General features: G+C 38.1%; 1 protein-coding gene across 1 annotated transcript; it reads right to left on the bottom strand.

The window, feature by feature from the left end:
- Positions 1–4,657: 4,657 nt before the first annotated feature.
- On the bottom strand, positions 4,658–14,818 carry LOC145061970 (uncharacterized). Its single transcript, XM_079009568.1, has 11 exons — positions 14,806–14,818; positions 13,658–13,771; positions 9,634–10,243; positions 8,908–8,962; positions 7,837–8,205; positions 7,459–7,744; positions 7,248–7,366; positions 6,716–7,161; positions 6,260–6,602; positions 5,635–6,170; positions 4,658–4,739 (listed from the first exon to the last, which is right to left on the bottom strand). The coding sequence occupies exons 1-11, from the start codon at positions 14,816–14,818 to the stop codon at positions 4,658–4,660; spliced, it is 2,973 nt and encodes a 990-aa protein (XP_078865694.1).
- Between the last annotated feature and the right edge of the window lie 6,102 nt (positions 14,819–20,920).

Here is a 20,920-nt window from a genome sequence, read left to right as displayed (position 1 = left end):
TGAAGTCAATAAAAGCATTTATTAGAAAAACTCTTCAAAAGTGTAACTTATGACTTCTTAAAAAACATTTAAAAGAAAAAAAAAACTTTGAAATTCTATAACTTGACGACAAATTATGAATTCCATTAAAACACATTAAGATCAAGAATTAACTAACAAACAATTTGCAAATAATTCCTATGATCTAACAAAACTCATATGAACATGAACATCCACATCAACAATTTCAAGAATCATATGAACACATATAAACTTGAAATTTTGATTATAACTTTGAAATTGGTCCACCATCATCATTACCACATCAAAAACAGGTTTTATGAGTCCAAAAAAGTTTAAGATAATGATTCTAGACCAATTCTAGCACCAAAACTCGAAGATATGCTGTCTGGGGGTCCAACTCGTCGAGTGCATGAACCAACTCGCCGAGTTGGATGAATTTTGTCTTGGACTTGTCGAGTCCCTTCATGGACTCGGTGAGTCTGCTGTGCAGACAACACATAAACTTCGATTTTCAGCAATTTGCATCAAGTATTCAAGAAAACAAGCCTAGGCTCTGATACCACTGTTGGGTTTTGAGCATTCTAACACTCCTATGGTGTGCATGCAACCCTATAAACCTTGGATCTATGTTTTCTTCTAAAATACATGCAAATAATAATTTCCAAGGTTTCTTCCTAACTAGCATAGCATAAGGATTATGAATCATAAAATTACTAGTAGAAATACATACCTTTTGATGGTGGTTGATTGCTTGGAGTTTGAGAGCCTAGCACGAATAATGTGAATGCCTCAAATGGAATCACAAATCACCACAAACACTTGGAAAACTTTGAGAGAGTAGTATACTTTCTTATGAAATCGGCCACCACGAAGTCTCACACAACTAGAGTCACATTTCTTGCATCATATGCTTCTTTATATAGTGTGCATGGTTAGGGTGACACCCTAATAACCCATGTCTTTTCCTTTCCAAGGATCCATGGGTTAAAAGCTCCATGGATCATCTATGGACTTCCATATTAGCTTAGCCCAGTAACAAATGAGTATTAGCCCACAGTATATAACATATAATAGCCCATAATTTAACCAGTCTTCTTTTTAATCTCTAAATTAAAATTATCCATAAATCGTTTGGATGAAATGCAACCCAAATGGACCATGCTGGGTCGGGTCAAGTATGTACCAAATAAGTTATGGACTTAGGCACCTTATCCAACACATCCAACTCGGCGAGTTCACGGCTTTCTTTATCAGACTCACCGAGTCATTCTTGTGACTCGCCAAGTCCCTTCGGTCCTACTCGTCGAATTCCACTAGTGGACTCGCCGAGTCAGTCACTTAAGTTGCGATCCAATCCCGCTGCTACTCGACGAGTAGGGCAACCAACTCGTCGAGTAGGGCAAAAACGAAGAAACTATAGTTGAATGATACATGAGAATCGGGGCGTTACAATGCGACCAGAGAACTGGAAACTGGAGAGGATCAGGGGCGAAAATGACCGATTTGCGTAGGATAGTCGGGGATTGTTGACCTGATGTGGACCGTTATGGAGGAGGCCCACAAGTTTCACTTCTCTATTCACCCGGGGGCCACCAAGATGTATCGGGACTTGAGTTTGAGTTACTGGTGGTCGTGCATGAAGCGATAAATTTCTTGGTACGTCGAGAGGTGCTTAACATGTAGGATGGTCAAGGCCGAGCATCAGAGGCCGCATGGCAAGCTGTAGCCTCTGGAGATTCCCATGTGGAAATGGGAACAGATCATGATGGACTTCATTACTAAGCTGCCAAGGACGACGAAGGGGTTTGATGCTATATGGGTCATCGTGGATCGATTGACCAATTGTGCCCATTTCTTGGCCATACGGGAGAGTTCATCGGCCGAGAAGTTGGCCGACGTGTATGTCCGCGAGATCGTTGCTCGCCACAGAGTTTCGGTCTCCATTATTTCCGACCGAGATGTTAGATTCACCTTTCGCTTCTGGCAGAAGTTCCACGAGGAACTAGGCACGCGACTGCATTTTAGCATGACTTATCATCCACAGACTGACAGCTAGAGCGAGCGGACTATACAGACCCTTGAGGACATGCTGAGGGCTTGTGTCATTGATTTTAGTGGGAGTTGGGATTCCCACCTACCCCTTGCAGAGTTTGCCTACAATAAAAACTATCATTCTAGCATTGGTGTTCCACCTTTCGAGTTGTTGTATGAGCGGAGATGTCGCACCCCAGTCTGTTGGAGTGAGGTTGGACACAGGGTGATGGGACGGACTGAGGTAGTCTTACAAACTACCGAGAAGATTCAGCAGGTTAGACGTCGACTGCAGATCGCTCAGAGTCGGTAGAAGAGTTACACCGACAGACGCCAATCTGAGTTAGAGTTCCATGTCGGTGACATGGTATTCCTGAAGGTCTCACCCAGGAAGGGCTTGATCCGCTTCAGGAAGAGGGGGAAATTTGGTCCCCGATATATTAGGTCGTTCAGGATCATTGCCAGGGTTGGCAAGCTAGCTTACGGGTTAGATCTTCCTAAGGAGCTCAGTCAGATCCACAACACTTTTCACGTTTCGCAATTACGAAAGTGCATCCAGGATGAGGAGGCAGTAGTATCATTGGATGACATTTAGGTCGATGAGTGTCTGAATTATTTGGAGAGGCTCGTGGCCATTTTGGAGAGGAAGGTGAAGGTTCTATGGAAGAAGGAGATCCCTTTGGTAAAAGTACATTGGGAGCACCGAAGAGGGTCCGATTGGACATGGGAGCCGGAGGCGGAGATGCAGGAGCACTATCCGAAGTTGTTCACTACAGCGGACTTCGAGGATGAAGTCTAGATCAAGTGGGGTAAAATTGTAACGCCCCGACTCTCAGGTATTAATCTTTACAACTTTATTTTTCATATTGGAAGGTCTACTCGGCGAGTTGATGCCCTGACTCGTCGAGTAGGAATTTTGAGGCCATGTGTTTTAAATGACCAACTCGTTGAGTCAGAGACATGACTCAACGAGTTGGAGCAAGAGGATGAAACCCTAATTTCCGGGTTTTTTAAACCCGACAAATGAAAAAACGATGATTATGAGGAAGATAGAGGTGGCTTTTTTAAACTCGAAAAATTCCACGTTATTCCTCTAGGATGCACACAAATAACTTTAGAGATCTTTTCAACCAATTCGAAAAACTTTGTTACCTCTCAGTGACATTAACCCATTTTTGTAGTTTAGACTTCTTTGTTTCAATAAGTTTGAAGAGCATGTTAAATTCTTTTCACAGATTCTATGCAATGGACCAGGGACTTGTATGCCTATATGCGTGCGTGATTGGATTCATTTTCAAGGTTTGAATCCTTACAAATATCATCTTTGACTGACTTTTTATAATTTAAATGCAAGAAATAGCAATGTGTTTCATTGATTTGTTTATTATAGCACACCATTTTTAGTGTCTTCCTATTACAACATTGTAATTGGAAAAATATACTCAGTTAAGTAATGTCATCCAAAAAGAAATTTTCAATGCTATAATTGGGAAAATATTTAATAGTATGAGCATTACTAGCTTTTGATGTGGATATTATTACTTTAAATTGGTGACTCAATCCAATTCAGATTTTTCAAATAGTGTATCCTTTCATTGCTTCCATTTGCTTCATGTTGCTTTTTGGCCAAGCTGAATTGGTTTATTGTCTCCAATGATATAGTTTTGGCTAATTGCTTTTTGGCCATGTTGCATCTTCTCTCATCATTTGGGTGTTGCTTTTATAGTTTTTGCTTTTAGTGCCGTTTTGTTGTATTCAAATTAAGTTGGCTACTATAGCTGTTGAATATGAGATAATTAAAGCCTCTACTCCTTGTATCTCCAATCTGGATACCGAAAGCAAGGTTACTAATGCAAGTGTGAATGATAATTGTGGCCAATTAAATGACTTCAATGGTAATCAAGATGTTGGTAAGGAGATGAACAAGTTTTTTTAGCTCAAATGAGGTGGAATCAGGCACGGGGTTATGTGATGTTCAAGTTGTTAAGGACAATGAGGACATGAAAAAAAACATGAAATGAGAGTGGTGCATAATGACCAAAGATAAGTTGTTGTAGATGATTTATTTTCAGCCTCAAATGTCCGGATTGTGGAGTCTAACTTTGTTGCAAAAATACTACTGATAACTTGATATGATATCAAGATGAGCTGGAAAATGAAAATAAATGAGAATATCATATTCTTTTGGCAACAACAAATAGTAACAATAAAGATATAGAGGACAGTAAAGATAAGATATATAAATTAATTATATGTGATACTATCCTGTCTCGTGATGTGAAGAAAAAGGGGCAACCTAAAATTGTTGCTCCTAAAATAAACTAAAAAAAACAAATGATATGAGAGTTCTCATCTTTCAGAACTGTAATCTTAAAATATTAAAGTGTAGCAAGTGACTTTTACATAGTACCCAAATAAATTATAAAATCCTATCAAGGATTTGAGATTTTGAGTTCATACACACGATTGACATTGTTGATAAGGCAATGACTGAGACCAAGTTCCATTTATGAGGAAATAACACAAAATTTGAGAAGTGTTTAATTTTGATAACAATACAATTCCAAATGTGTTAAATTTTGCACATGACTGAGTTTGCAATAACAATAGGCTACCCGAGATTTCAGTTCAAATTATGAGGAAGTGGCATCTCTTTCTCAATCATTTTCATCTGAAGGATGAGACTGTGAAGATTCCTCCTCACCCTACATAGAAAAGAAAAGTAAGAAAATTTTATAAGTTATATATTATACAAGTTACAATACAAAATGCTATGAAAACAGATAGTTACTTGGAAGCGTATATATTATGTTACATTTTCTTGATTCGACATGATTAATTAATGACTCCTAGTGATACATCTCTTCCAAACTCTTGAAGAAATTTATGCATTCTCAACATGTTGCTTGGTCCTATCCTAAGAAGGCATGCATCTACCAATAACATTCCTTAAAATCAAGTAATATGCGTAAACAATTTCATATTCTTTTCCAAAGTGCAATAGTTTGTTATTAACATACGATTTGCCCAAGAACAACATCTACCGAACATGATGAATCTATGAATTGGACTCAACTGCATGTCAAGTACAGGGGAGGGTGAGAATTTGATCCTAGATTTTGACACATTGTGTCTAGACATGGTATGAACAAAAAATGATTCCAAATTTGTGTTGGCATTTTCAAACGTTCATTGCAAGGTTATAACTCCTCTTATTTTGTTACATCCTAAACCAATTGAGAACTTTGATTCCTAATATTTGGTTGTGTATGCCTTTTGTTCACATGAAGAGTGAAAAGTTTGGGAGTCAAAAGGTATACCTCATTTGCACGACCAATTATGCCAGGATTCCTTCGGGATAAAGCTCTAAACCAACCCTTTTTCTTTGGTGTTGAAAATAGATAAAAAGTTAATCATTATTCACAAACAATCCACTTGAAATTCGGGGCCGTTTCGAACGAATTTACGATGACAATAAAATATATTTAACAAAATCCACATCTACCTTGAAATTCGGGGCCCACGGGAACTAATTTATGATGATATGGATGCAATCTAAGGTAATGGAACAAAAATCGGTTTTTATATATGATGTATTGCCCTATTGTTGTTTGAAAAGGGGAGAGATCTCCCCCAATTATGTGATTCCATGACTTGTAATAACCCAACACATCTTCTTCTTCATCCTTCTTCTCTCCATCATCCTCATACACAAGACTCACCCCACACTCCTTTAAAAGTTCATCATATGGCAGTGTAATAGTAATAGTAACGAGGTCACCAGCTTCCATCTCATTCATCCCGAACATCCAATGACTTAACACCACCCATTGACCTTCGGAAACTCTATCCATGTGACGTTCATATATCCAGGTGTGCTTCTTTGTTATATTACTAATTGTCATCATTGGTGTATAAGGGATCTGGCCATCTTCAAGTAGAAAATAATCATGGATACATTTCATTGTCTTCAAGAAGCAGAAGTTGAGTCCTATAAGGAGATTATTTGGAGATGATGATGATGATGATGGGATGGTAAATGATACTGATGACCCCACACTTCTCTGCCTAAACCAACTCGGCATCTCCTCTGCCGTATAAATTGTGCTGAATATTCCAAATTCATAAATCATCATCTGCCAAACACATCCACCTTAACTAATCACTGCAGTAATTATATCATATACATATTCAGATAGAGGCAAACAATTAACTAAAAAAATACCTGGTAACTAAATTTCCAAGAACTAGCTCCCAAGTGCCTTTCCTTAAGGAAGTCTGATTTACTCCAGCCCAAGTTACGTAATACCTTTTCCTCAACACGTACCATTCGTTGGATTTTCACAATGCCTTCAATTTCATATGGCAACCCTGCATCAATCTGCAACAACGGTATTGGTGATAACTCTAGTGAGGACCTCTCCGGGTCAAATACCACTTCGCTTTCAAGAAATCTATTAAAATAATAGAGCAACTTGCTTCCTGTATGTGGAGGATCCTTAACTGACTTTAATTTTATACCATTCTCCATACAAAGTATCTCAAGCCTAGGAAGGGTTCTCACACAACTGGGCATGGAATTTATAGGATTGCCATCTAAATATAATTCCTTTAACATGATAAGCAACTCCAGTCCATATTAAAGGATTCAGTGGACAACCTACTATTTGCTAGTGACAACCTTACTAAAGACCTCACTAAATAAACTGTAAACAACTTCAAATCACTTGGTATAGCACCCGCAAAGGCACAGGAAGAGGTTCTTGTATTTATGTCACTGTTTTTAGCCTTGCACAATTCCAGTGAATCCATACCCCTATTCTGGATTCCAGATTCACCGAGACTACAACCATCTAGAAACATTGTTTTAACATTCTTCAACATGCTTATGTTTCTTAGAAGTTTTTCAAGCTTCTTGCAGTAGCTCAAATCGATGAAGACAAGGTCAACACATTGCTCAATTGATTCACAAACCTCAACCAAACCAATGCAATTTCTAACTATTAACCTCTTAAGTGCATGAAGTTGGTCAAATCCACCAAGACTATGAAGTTGTTTACAAAAACTTAAATTAAGAATCTTCAATGATCCTAGCAACCTTTTCTCTTTTAAGCAAGATCCATCCAACTGCATTTAGATGGAGATAAATTAGAATAGTAGTGAAATTCATCAACTCAACTCAAGATGGAAGAATGATAAATGAAATAAGTTACCTTTTTCCACTTCACAAGTCGTTGTGGATTACTATACAAGAACAACAATATTAGCCCGATCCCATTCAAATGGGGTAAAGGGGAGGTAGGCTGGTTGAGAAACTGCTTTCGTAGGAGACCTCAGGCAAAGAAGAAATAAAAAAGAAAATACAAACAAATAAAAAAAGAAAATTGTTGGAAATAGTGCCCACATTAAATCGTTGTGGATTACTATAACAACCGACAAAAGACTCAATATTGTTGTATGACAGGTTAAGAGCAACAAGATTTTGTATAGGTAAGCTTAAAGGTAAAGACTGTAAAGGGTACCCATGCATACACAACCATCTTATTTCTTTTGTAAAGTTCTCATAAGACCCATTCATATGCACATAATTGAGTTGTAGTAGCCTCAACGTATCCATGTTGTTGAATGCATCTATTTTCAACTCAAATGATGCACACTTCTTCTCAAGCATCCGCATGTCAAGGGAAAGGCCTACAAGATATCCCTTATCCTAAGAAAAAACCAATGGCCAAAAATAAAAATTAGACAATACAAAGCAGTTTGAAACATGCACACTACTGACAAGTATGCATAGACTCTTACCTTTTTTTGTTTCAATACTCTGAATGACTCATGACTCCATGATCGACTTTGCTTCCATGGCTTGTCAAGTGATTCTAGACATACTTCGAATCGTCCCATCTCTTGAACCAACTGATGCATCTTCAATTCATTATTCCGTCCTATACTAAGAAGGCATCTGTCAATGAAATTCGTGATCCTGGATCTTGTGTTTATATCACATGCCGCTAATATTGTGTCGGTAAAATCTCTTTCTATTCCAACAAAAAAACAAGCAATATACTTAAGCAAGTCCTTGTCATTTTTGGATGGCAAAGAGTTAAAGCTCATTTTCAAGACATTATTTACATGAGAATTTGTTTCTTTCTTTAGCCCTTCTATGCATCCTTCCTAATAAATTACATCTCAGTCATATAGAGATTTGCCAAATGCTTCAAGAGCCAATGGATGTCCTTGACAATACTTCACAAGCTTATATAACACCCCTTCATATCCTGTCTTGGGATAGTTGCATTTGAATGCATGGAGACACAAAAGTTTCCATGATTCGGTCTCATGTAAGCCTTGAAGCAAGAGATCTGTATGCTTTCGGTTAATGTGTGTTTTGAATAGTGCACACTTCTCTATCAAATTTCTTTCCTTTGTGGTTATAATTATTTTGCTTCCGGGATGAAAACCTTTGCTCCCAAGTAATGCATCCAACTGATCAAGAGTGTTGATATCATCAAGAACAAGAAACACCCTTTTACAAGCTACAACATTCTCTGTCTTTGAGGTGTATACCAAAGCATCATGAACTTTAATTGAACTTGTTTTTGAAATGTCACTCTATAGTTGTTCTTGTAAATCAAGCAACCCATTAAACCTTCCATCACAAACCCTACTAATATGTTGAATACAACTGCTTTTGTGGAATTCATGAAAATATTGCCGATAGACATGTTTGGCTAAAGATGTCTTCCCGATCCCACCCATACCCGAAATTGTGAGTATGTCTGCCGTATGTGAGGATCTATCTTTCAACCATGAAGCTACAAAGTTAATATGATACTTCATCCCAATAAGTTGTGGTCCAACGCTCCTTAAGTGTACATGTAATCTATGATGGGTGTCCTTAACAATTTCTTCAATAAACTCTGTCTCTAGCCTGAAATCAGATTTTATAAGAACTACAAAACTAACAAACCAGATATGGAGATTTAATTTGTCCAAAGATTCAAAATCAAAATTATATCATAACTAATAATTTTAATCAAGTCCTTCACATTAAAACGATATTATGTTTACACTTCTACGTTCTAACCAAACAAGAATCCAATGTGTAAGGTCATAAATATTTATGTATAAAAAGGTAATAGATGCCAATGTAATACCAGATTTCATTGGGCAACCTAACTTCACTGTGTTTACACAAGACCATCATAACTATCATTGTGGTGTGGTTGAAAAAAAGTGCCAGGTATAGGTAATCTTTTACTACTTAAAGGTAAGAGAAGTTATTTATCATAAAAGACACTATGATTTGAAGGTGGTATGATATAATTAATAGTAGATGCATAGAAAACCCTTTAAATCTTGTTTTTTTAATAGAAAGCATACAAAATGATTGAAATAGTTTGTCTAAATGATCTAACTTATAATGAAGAACAAAATGCATAATAAATGTGTGAAATTTATATCCTAATACATCAAATATATGTATTCTAAATGATGTTAAAGAAACTTATTGACGTGCATTGGGAGAAGATGATACTATCATACATGTTTTAATCAAACAAAATTGAAGGATTATGTAAATGTGCGTAAGAAAGTGGTTACCTTCCATTTACATCCTTTCCTTTTAAATTAGCAACTTCAATAAGCGCTTTATTCCATCGGTCCATCTTTTGAGCCCACTGACTTCTTTTATTTGCCTCTGTCTCTTCATCCATTTTCTGTTTATGCTTAGCCATTGCATCCCTAAAGCTACTTTGTTGTTTCCTGACATGGGTGGGCTCAAAATGATAAAAGATTGGAATAACAATATGGTTGGATGTTATACGCTGTTCAAGGATCAACACCAATTCATCCAGGCACCATGTTGAAGAAGCGTAATTCTTAGACATCACAATAATAGAAGCCTGAGATGCCCTAATTGCACTCTCCAATTCCGGTTTCAAATCTTCCCCTGTTTCAATCTCTTCATCGTCCAAGAAGGTATTGATATTGGCATCAATGAGGGCCTTATGAAGGTGATCAGTGAAACTATGACGAGTGTCAACCCCTCGAAAACATAAAAATACATCATATCTATAACCATTGGTTGATGAATTATGACCATGAGTTGATGAAGTACGAACACGAGCTGATGAACTATAACCACAAGTTGATGAAGAAGATGAAGATCTTTCAGAGAGGAGTTTAGAGAGAACATAATAAAAACCATAATCTGAGTGTCATATCATAAAACCATATGTGATGTATCTCAAACATAATAAAAACAGTGTGAGGGAAAAACTGTATCATATCAAAATCAAAAACTGAATCAACTCCCAGGATAAAAGTTGAAGCTGTGGTGTGTGCGATGCCATCATCCCGAGCTCTTCCCTTTGCTTGCAGAAGTACCTGAAACCAAAACTAAAACTGTAAGCACGAAGCTTAGTGAGCTCCCCCAAACTACCACATACCATACAATAACATATCAAGAACATACTGGGGCCTTGCCCCCTCCATCGAACCGAAGTCCGAAGCTGACTGACGGGGACCTTGTCCCCTACATCAGACCGAAGTCCGAAGCTAACTGACTGGGGCCTTGCCCCCTCCATCGGACCGAAGTCCGAAGCTGACTGACTGGGACCTTGTCCCCTCCGTCGGACCGAAGTCCGAAGCTAACTGTCTGGGACCTTGTCCCCTCCATCAGACCGACGTCCGAAGCTAACTGACTGGGGCCTTGCCCCTCCATCGGACCGAAGTCCGAAGCTAACTGAACACAGCATATCATAACATATCAACTGGCATAAACTCACATATACTGCATACTACATCGGGCCGTAGCCCGGAACACATAACACATAAATCCTGTCTGAGCCACGAAGGCATCAAACATACTAACTACTGTATCAGATCAACATTCGGAAACTACTGCTAGCTAAACGGGCCGACATTGTGGCCTTAGACCCGTTCCTACTAGAAGGAAACTCACCTCGTGAACTGGCTGCTGAGTGAATGGCTCTGAGGGCTAACTGCTGCTGCTCCGGTATCTCCCCGGCTACAAGTCCATAAACACACTCAATCAAATACTAAACACTGCACTGGGTAAAATGACTCTTTTACCCTTGGTCAAAGTCAACTCTCGGTCAAAGTCAACCCACAGTTGACCTGACTCGCCGAGTTAGGCCGCCAACTCGCCGAGTCTCTAATCCCACTTCTCAATCCTACTCGTGGCTACTCGTCGAGTATGACATCGATTCGACGAGTACCCTATCGATCCAAGAACTCAGACAATCTTCATCCCACTCGCCGAGTCATATGAATAACTCGACGAGTTGTTCTTGAGCTTAAGGAGATGGCCTTGGACTCGCCGAGTTATAAGAACAACTCGCCGAGTCCCTCCATTACTGATTCTACCCTCGAACTCGCTGAGTCCACTCCACTACTCACTGGTCCCACTCGACACCGCTCAAAAGAAAGAAATCGGGGACTCGCGACTCGACTCGCCGAGTCGTTCTTCCGACTCGCTGAGTCACAACCATGCAACTATTCTACACTCGATTCTGCTTGAATCCATTACATACAAATGATAGATCTGAGTCCAATAAGCTGATTTACCTCATAAAGTTTCCAACTTTACGTGTACAAACACATGAAAAAGGGGATAAAGGCTAAAAAGGCACTTAAAAGGGTAGATCTATGGTTATCATGCAAAATAGCTCCATAAAGGGAATAGATCTGGGCTCTACAACTCCTAAATGGACAGATCTAAGGATATCTCGACATAAAAGGGCTTCCATATCAACATAAGGCTTGAGAAAAGCATCAACTAGATCTAGAGGGGGTTTTAAAGCATAAAAGGGAAGGAAATCCGAAGAATACCTCAAAGAACTCTGGTTTCCCCTTGAATCTTTGCTCTACAACTCTTCTCCTTGCTTCTTTCTTCTTCTCCTTCTTCAAGCCTTCACAAATGCACACAAGATCACTTAAAATCACTCAAGAACGAATTAGGGTTTCCTCACAGCTCACTGAGGGTGAAGGAGGCGAGAATGGAGGCCATAAGGTGGCTTAAATAGTGGGCAACCCGGGGATTTAGGGTTTCTCCCAGACAGACAGACTCGCCGAGTCCAGAATATGGACTCGCCGAGTCGCCAACTAACACGTGCTCGAAATCCCGTCCCTACTCGGCGAGTCAGGTTATGAACTCGCCGAGTCCCTCTTGCAAAACTTCAAAATATATACCAAAGAATCATCATACCGGACACGGGTCGTTACAACAACTTTGTAATGCCTTTGGTGTTCATTGGATTGAGATGAGAATTCATCTCAATCAGATAAAATTGCAATTTTCTGGCCAATTGAAATGTTGGGAGTGTTTCATTATTAATCTCGTCTTTTAAAAATACATAAATACGCTTATCGTTTTCATTTGATTGGAAAGCTCTGTTAGTCGAGTTCAGTTTGGTTGGGCATATTCGTTATTATCATGAAAACGGGAGGAGACCACTAAGGATAGAATGTCAAATCTTCTTAGTTTTAGTTAAATAGACAAGGCATAGAACCAAATTTTTGTTTTCAGAAACCTCGTACATTTCACTTTGTGTTTTAGTCGGGGTTTATCAAGATAATGTTAATAAACATGAGAATCAACATGCCATCGTGATACAAATCACAATAATTATGTCATCTTCTCAAGTTCAAAATTTTCATTGACTTCATTTTGAGATTGTTCATCTTCAAATTTGTATACAAAGACATTCATGTCACCATTTTACTATGCATTTTAAATTGTTGTTTCTTACTTGAGTCATCCTGTACTTGCTTTTGGGAAACTCCGATGCCAATTTCTTGTTGACATGTGATGGAAATGGTATGTCAGATGGCCCAAACAGTGAGTGGCACTCCTCTGGTTTAACTAGCAACCTTAAAAAGGAAACAAGTTAACAAAAAAATGTATGCATATATTGCAATCAAATAGGATAAAAAGGCATAATGGACAACATATGTTGTAACCAACAACACTAAAACAAAAACTTTATGATACTGGAGAGCTTATATAACTGAAAAGATTGAGTTTTGAGTTACAACTTAGAATTTCACCTTATTGAAAAGGTAGCAGCAAAACATTGAACTATAATTACAAGAAGCAAAACAGTATGTACCTTATGTGCTATTACAATTAGCAACAATTCCTAATATGTATCAACAAATTTGTAATCCGCATCACATTTAAACATTCTTAAAACATAGAGTAAGCCCTTTTCATGAACACAAATAAATCATACCATAATTAATGAAAATGACAGAACGATAATTACAAATAAAGATGTATATTTAGAAGCATAAGTTGAAGAAATTAAATACATAGCTAATCTTCTAAATGGCTTAATAAATTAGACAATCTTCATTTATATTGACACTTGTAAATGTAATGGTGGTACATCCCGGTTTTCTGTAATGTTGGCAAATAATTGAAATTGATCGACGGCCCTGGACCCTAACTACCTGCTTTTTGTTACTACAATGCACCGACTTAACTTATGAAAAGACCTAAGTGCCCCTAATAAATCCCCTTATTACAAAGATACACAAAATAGGTAGTCAACTCATAAAAGCCTCAAAGTCAACTCATGCATCTTCATACCCATCTTACCGAATGCATATATTTTGAATTCAGACAACCTCCCTTTATCAAACATATTCATGTGAAGGATGAGACCTTGAAGATTCACCCCTTTCCCTATGAATAAAACGAAAGGTAAGCAACCTTAAAAGTTACATAAGTACACAGTGATATAATACAAAATGGTATGAAAACAAATGTCACTTCATTGTGTATATATTATGTCCTTATAAGATGTTTCTATTATGGTAGGTATGACAAAAAAAAGGTCATGTATTTGACATAAAAATACACAAACGTAAATAAAAACCAAAAACCATGATAGCAACCAACACTGTTCGGAGCACTAAATGATAAACTAGTGCTCCGTAATTCTTTACTAACGGAAAGTTAGGAATTTTTAAATGCCCCACTCACTATACATTAGTTATAAAAAAAATAAACAAATTGCATGCTCCAAAATACCATGTCCCAACTACATTGCAAGGTGAAAAACTTTAATGATAACATATTTGGTTGTTTATGCCTTTTTATTGAGTGATGACTGATGATAGAGAGGTTTAGGTGTAAAAAAGTATATCTCAGATTCTCTACCAATTATGCCAGCATTCCTTTGAGAAAAAGCTCTAAACCAACACCCTTCCTTACGTTCTGAAAACATATAAAAGGTTATGTGTTAATTATTATTCAAAGTATATGTGATCCAACATATCAAAAGACTTAATTAAATGATGTCACACAGCGAATATCTAGACATATCAATACGTTGGTCGATTCATTTAAAAATTTAAAGTAGAACTCTTACTTTTTATATTTTATAGAAACAACCTCTTATCATAGATGTCAATAAAATCACTATTAAACCGATAAATTAAGGTCATATGATCCATTTATTTAAAATAATTAGGTTGTGCTATTTTGAAATAAACAGGTCATTATACATAACATACAACAATAAGATATTTAACAAAAATGATATCTACATTGATAGTTGGGGCTGTCTTCAACAAATATACGATGATAGGGATAGGGATATTAACACATAGCACCCACTGGATACATATATTAGTCAAGTGTAAATATAGACAATTTTAGTTTTCCTTATTCGATTGTAACAGATCCTATTATATCGGATCTTCCTGTGTATATGTAGCCGTATTTGCCTCAATGAAAATTACATCTTGAAACCATTCTTTTATATGGTATCAGCCAGGAACCCTAATTTTTCCCTAAATCTTCCAATCGCTTTTCTCCAGCCATGTCCACCGAAGGCAACTCTCATTCCTCTGCTATTCATACTTTTCCCCTCACTACTCCATCTCTAACCCTAGTTCAATTTCCATCGTCCCTCAAAGTATTATCCACAAATTACATGAGCTGGAAGACTCAGATTGAAGCCCTTCTATACGGCCTTGATCTATACAAATTTATTGATGGCACTCACCCAATGCCTCAACCTACTGTCATTGCAGATGGCACTTCTACTCCCCACAAAGATTACCCAGCCTGGTTCCGCCAAGATCGCCTCCTGTTCAGTGCTATAGTTGGTACTCTCTCTCCATCTATTGTCCGGCTAATTACCAATGCTTCTTCCTCCTTAGAAGCCTGGAAGATTCTCTCCAACACTTATGCTAAACCTTCTCATGGCCACATCAAACAACTCCGACACCGCCTCAAACAAACCACAAAAACACCTGAACAGTCCATCACTGACTACATGCAATCCATTAAAACCATAGTGGATGAACTAGGTATTCTGGGAAAACAAATGGATATAGAAGACATTACAGATGCTATCTTGATTGGACTAGACTCTACATCCTACAAAATAGTGATTGACTCCATTCATGCCAAGGACACACCAATCTCTTTCCATGAACTGCATGAAAAGCTTATCAATCATGAGCTTTCTTCAGCTCAGACTTCCCTTGTCATCACTACCCTTCATCAACCAACAATAGCTTTTACAGCAAACAAACGACCACCTTTAAAACCCGAAAATTACAAAAATTACAATAATAACCCTCCGCCTCTCCCTACCCCTCAACAGACTACCAATCCCACTAGACAATTTCTTGGTAAATTCCAATTCTGCTTCACTAAAGGTCACTCCTTAACCTTTTGTTATGCCTTAAAAAACAAATACCCTCATGTCAATTTACCCTTACTGCCTCGAACAACTTATAGCGCCCCTCCGTAGGCACATGCCATGAACACCACCAACACCTCCACCTTTGATTGGTTATTTGACAGTGGTGCTTCTCACCACATCACCAATGACCTCAACCCTATCTCTCCATACACCTTATGATGGCACCGAGGAACCTGTAATTGGGGATGGTTCATCTCTTACCATTACTCGTGTTGGTTCTTTACTTTTACAGTTTTCTACTACCACTTTCGTTCTAAAAAATGTTCTCTGTGTTCCATCTATATCTCGCAACATCATATCTATATCTCGATTATGCATTGATAATCCTATACTAATCTAATTTTACTCTTTTCGTTTTCTTATCAAGGACTTCAAAACTCAATGAATCCTACTTTGCGGACTAGCCAGTAAAGGGATCTATTAGCTACGCTCTCCATCTCCACATTTTGGTTTTCTTTCCCACTCAAATAAGTTCACTCCATGGCATCATCGGCTTGGACATCCGCACCCTAGAGTTTTGCAACATTTAGCTTCTACTTTTCCTACAATTACTTGTTCCAAAGATAATTGTAATTCTTGCTACATTAATAAAAGTCACAAACTTCCATTTCATACAACTTCTTTATCTTCTACATCTCCTTTAGAATTAATCTTTTCAGATATTTGGTCCTCTCCAGTTCAATCTATCGACGGATACAAATATTACATCATCTTTGTTGATCATTTCACAAAGTATATATGGCTATACCCATTAAAGCAAAAATCTGATTCTCTTACTACTTTCATTCGTTTTCAAAACATTGTTGAAAACTTTTTTCAACTCAAAATCAGGCAACTATTTTCTGATAATGGTGGGGAATATGTCAAACTAGCTTCTCATTTATCTTCATGTGGCATATCTCACCTCACCTCTCCTCCTCACACCCCTAAACACAATGGTCATGCCGAACGAAGACATCGCCATATAGTTGAGACTGCCTTATCCCTGCTGTCTCACGCAAGCATGCCTTTAACTCTTTGGACTTTTGCTATCACTACAGGAACATATCTCATTAACCGACTTCCCACACCAACTCTCACCAATGATTCTCCCTACTTTCGCCTCTACAAAACACTACCCAACTATAAAAAAACTCAGAAGCTTTGGTTGCCTAGCTTACCCATGGTTATGCCCATACTCCAAACATAAGCTCCAACCTCGATCAAAACCTTGCATCTTTGTCAGCTACTCTTCCTCCCAAAGTGCCTACCATCTTCTCGATCCAATCACAAACAAAATATACACTTCACGCCATGTAGTTTTCGTTGAAACCAAATTTCCCTACACATCCCTAACCAACACTAACACCCCACCAACACCAAATCCAGACACATGGCTCCATATTAATCTCATACCAGTTTCACCCGCACCCACTCCAGCCACACTTCCCATACCACAACTTGATCCACCACCCACTCCCCCGGCCCCACAACCCCCAGCCCCACAACATCTTCCTAAATATCGAAAACCAAATCCAAAATATTACAACAATGACTTTATCCTTTACAAATCAGTTATACAATCCTTTCCTGAACCTCAAACCATCACTCAAGCCTTAAAACAACCAGCTTGGCGTCAGGCCATGAAATCTGAGTATGATGTTTTGTTACGCAACCACACCTGGACCCTTGTTCCTTCAAGATTCAGCCCCTAATATCGTCGGTTGTAAATGGGTTTATTGCACTAAATTCAACCCGGATGGAACTATTGATCGCCTGAAAGCCAGATTAGTAGCCAAAGGCTTCAACCAATGACCAGGACTCGATTACATCGAAACCTTTAGCCCAATCGTTAAACCATCATCTTTATGTATTATCCTCTTGTTGGAATAGTGTCTAAGGCTGCAACTATATTTGACAAGTATTTGACCCGATTGTGCATGGTCCTTTTGGGTTGCCTTCATCGTAGCAACTTGACAGGATGATTTGTAATGAGAGAAGAAATATTATTAATATATTATGAGAATAATATAAGGAATAATAATATTGTTATTTGATTAATATAAGTCATAAATTAATTAGGAATTAATTTGGTGACTTAAAGAGATTAATTGAATAAAGGGACATAAACTGTCAATTGTATGATAGTTGTACTTTGGGCTATGATTCCTTATAATAAGGGAGTGGACGATTTTAGGGTTAGGAAAGGCCTAGAAATTGTCCAAGGCTTATCAATAAGGAGATTGGATTACTTAGGGCCTAAGTTATCCAATTAGGGTTTAAGGGTGAAACCCTAGGAGCCTCATTAGTATATATAGACCCATGGGGTCAAGGAAATCGACACTCTTGCCTTTGAAGAAACCCTGGCTGACTTCCTGCCCTCTCCTCTCTCTCTCTAATCATCCTCTTGCTAAGTTGGTGTTTGTAAGCCATTAGAGGAGTGACATTTGTGACTCTAAGCTCCAAGGACAAGAAGATTCAAGAAAGAAACTTAAGGTAATTCTTTAGATCTGTTTTTTCTTGTGTTATTATACTAGATCTATCATGAAAGTCTTGGATACATTGCATGTTCAATTAAAGAAACCTAGATCCAAGCATTAGGGTTTGTATGTGCACATAGGAATGTTCTTATGGATCAAACCCATCAGTGGTATCAGAGCCTTGATTGGTTTCTATTGAATTGATGCATTGGTTGCTTGATTGTTGATTGCTAAATTCGTTTTTCGTCCTTCTGCCTGATGAACTCGGCGAGTACCACTATGTACTCGGCGAGTAGGCCTCAACTCGGCGAGTACATTGTGGTACTCGGCGAGTTCGATCGTCAGAAGGAGCTAGTTTCGGGATTTCTTGTTGTTTATCTTATGAAAACTTGCCTTTATCTTAATGGGTCAATATAAATCCGATTTTAACATATATTTGAGTATATCCTTGACCTAACTTAAGATATTTACCAATTAATTGAATAATAATTTCCTTATGTGATAATTGATTGATTATTTTAATTAAATTGGTGAATTGTTTTGCAAGAAACAATTAAATAAATCAATTATGGATAATTATGTGATTAAATGGTTAATTTGAATTATTTGTTATTTGATCCCTCATGTTTTGAAAAGTTTAAAACTTGTCCTCAAATTTTGAAATTTATGTTTTCTGATTAAAAGTTTAATTTAGAAAATTTAAATCTCAAACCCTGGAATTTTACAAGTTTAAAATTCAACCCTATACTAATATAATGTTACAAGATTAATATATATATATATATATATATATATATATATATATATATATATATATATATGTATGTATGTATAATTAAAAATACTAGTCTTAACGTTAGTAGGCCTCATTCACGAAGCCGGTCTATAAGGTGGGTATAAGGTTGCTACCTATAAAATGGCGCTTAATGGGTGTACACTCACACCCACCGCTTGCTTGATCGGTGGAGGGTCGTTAGCCGAACGGGTAGGATAGGGCAACCTCATCTCCTCATTAAAAGTATAATATTGAAATACAAAGTAACTACATGTTTTTCAAATTCCCAATCCTAGTTACTTTACGAAAAGTGAATTGATGCAATCCCATTAAATTACACTTTGCACCCATGCTAAGAAGTTAGTGGAGCGTGTGTGGTTTACCGGCACACTAATTGGTTCTTAGCATAGGTGGAAAAGGGTGATTCATTGTTTATCATAGTTCGGTGGAGCGTGTGTGGTTTACCAGCACATCAAATAGGTGATTGTTACAATGAAGGCACCATGTAGATTTGCATGGTTATTCACACCCACTTTGTGATCCTCGATATCACAATCACAAACGAGAGGGGCATATCGAGATTTAAACATGCCATTGAAAAGTTCAATGAATCTCATCGAAACCTAGGAATTCTCAATACATTTAGAACTTATAGTTAGGTTTTCATGGTGGAGAATTAGTGAATCGTCATTCACTTACCTTCAAATTATTTGCATGTTGGATTACGGCATCCCTTTTCTAATATGTAAATAATGTTGTTGGATCCTAGCCCTAATTTTTCTTATTGGGTGATAATTAGGGATTTTAAATTCTAATCAATCTTTGTCCTTTCTATTTGTAGATGTCGAACGCGAACAACACTGCTGCTAGCTCGTTCACATTGATGAGCCTTTGCCAAAAGGTGACTTTCGATGGAACAAACTTTAGCGAATGGATAAGATACATTTGCACGATTGCTCGCTACGAGGACAAAGAGTATGTCCTTAATGAGAAGCTCGAGAAGATCAACCCACAAATCGCTACTCCGGCTGAAATGACTGCTTTTGAGACTCATGAACGTGATGCGACGAAGGTTCATTGCATCATGATAGCCACAATGAACGCCAAATTCCAAAAGTCCTATCAGGACATGTATCCGTACGAAATACACCAAGACTTATTAGAGAGATACCATCAAAACGCGAGGCAGGAGCGTTACGAGATCTTCACTAACATGATCTCCGCTAAAATGGGAGATGGAGAATCTCTAACTGTACACTTGCAAAAGATGCAAAGGTATGTCGATTGTCTTCGCAAGTTGAATGTCGACTTTGGGGAAGACTTGGCTATCGACATGGTCCTTCACTCCTTGCCTCCGTGTTACAACCAATTTAGGATGACCTACCACATGAACAAGGAAAAGGTCACCCTAAGTAAGCTCCAAGGTCTCCTTAGGGTTGCTAAGAGCAACCTCAAGGACAAGTTTGTTGCACCCACTCCCAATCCACCCGCTGCTCCTGTTTTGTCCATTGGGCAAGGAAGGGACAAGAAGAGGAAAGCTCCGTCTAAGAGCCACCGCAAGGGAAAGTCCCGAGATGGTTCCTCTTCTAGTGGGACCAAAGTTGATCCCGCTAAGCCTAACCCTAACCCAAAGGAGGCAGAGTGCCACCATTGCCACAAAATAGGGCATTGGAAGAGAAGTTGCCCAGAATACCTGCAAGCCATCAGGGAAGGAAAGATCAAGCCGTCTTTCGTAGGTATATACACAATTAAATCTAATGATTCATCTCATGCTATTTCTTGGGTCCTCAATATCGGCTGTGGTTACCACATTTGTTCTGAATTGCAGGGACTAAGAATAAATAGGGATGTGGAGCATGGAAGAATAAATCTAATCATGGGGAACAGAACATCGTCGCCTGTGACCA

This window comes from Lactuca serriola, chromosome 1 (assembly GCF_051521515.1).
Source record: "Lactuca serriola cultivar US96UC23 chromosome 1, Lser_US96UC23_V15, whole genome shotgun sequence".
NCBI classification, from domain to species: Eukaryota; Viridiplantae; Streptophyta; class Magnoliopsida; order Asterales; family Asteraceae; genus Lactuca; species Lactuca serriola.
Note: the sequence above shows the minus strand (reverse complement) of the source record. Positions and strands in the feature narration are given on the sequence as shown.

Coding starts and splice junctions, on each gene's coding strand:
- LOC145061970 (XM_079009568.1), bottom strand. Junction 7,162..7,247: donor GACTTGTGAAGTGGAAAAAG/GTAACTTATTTC, acceptor ATCTAAATGCAG/TTGGATGGATCTTGCTTAAA. Junction 6,171..6,259: donor CTTGGAAATTTAGTTACCAG/GTATTTTTTTAG, acceptor TGTGTTTGGCAG/ATGATGATTTATGAATTTGG.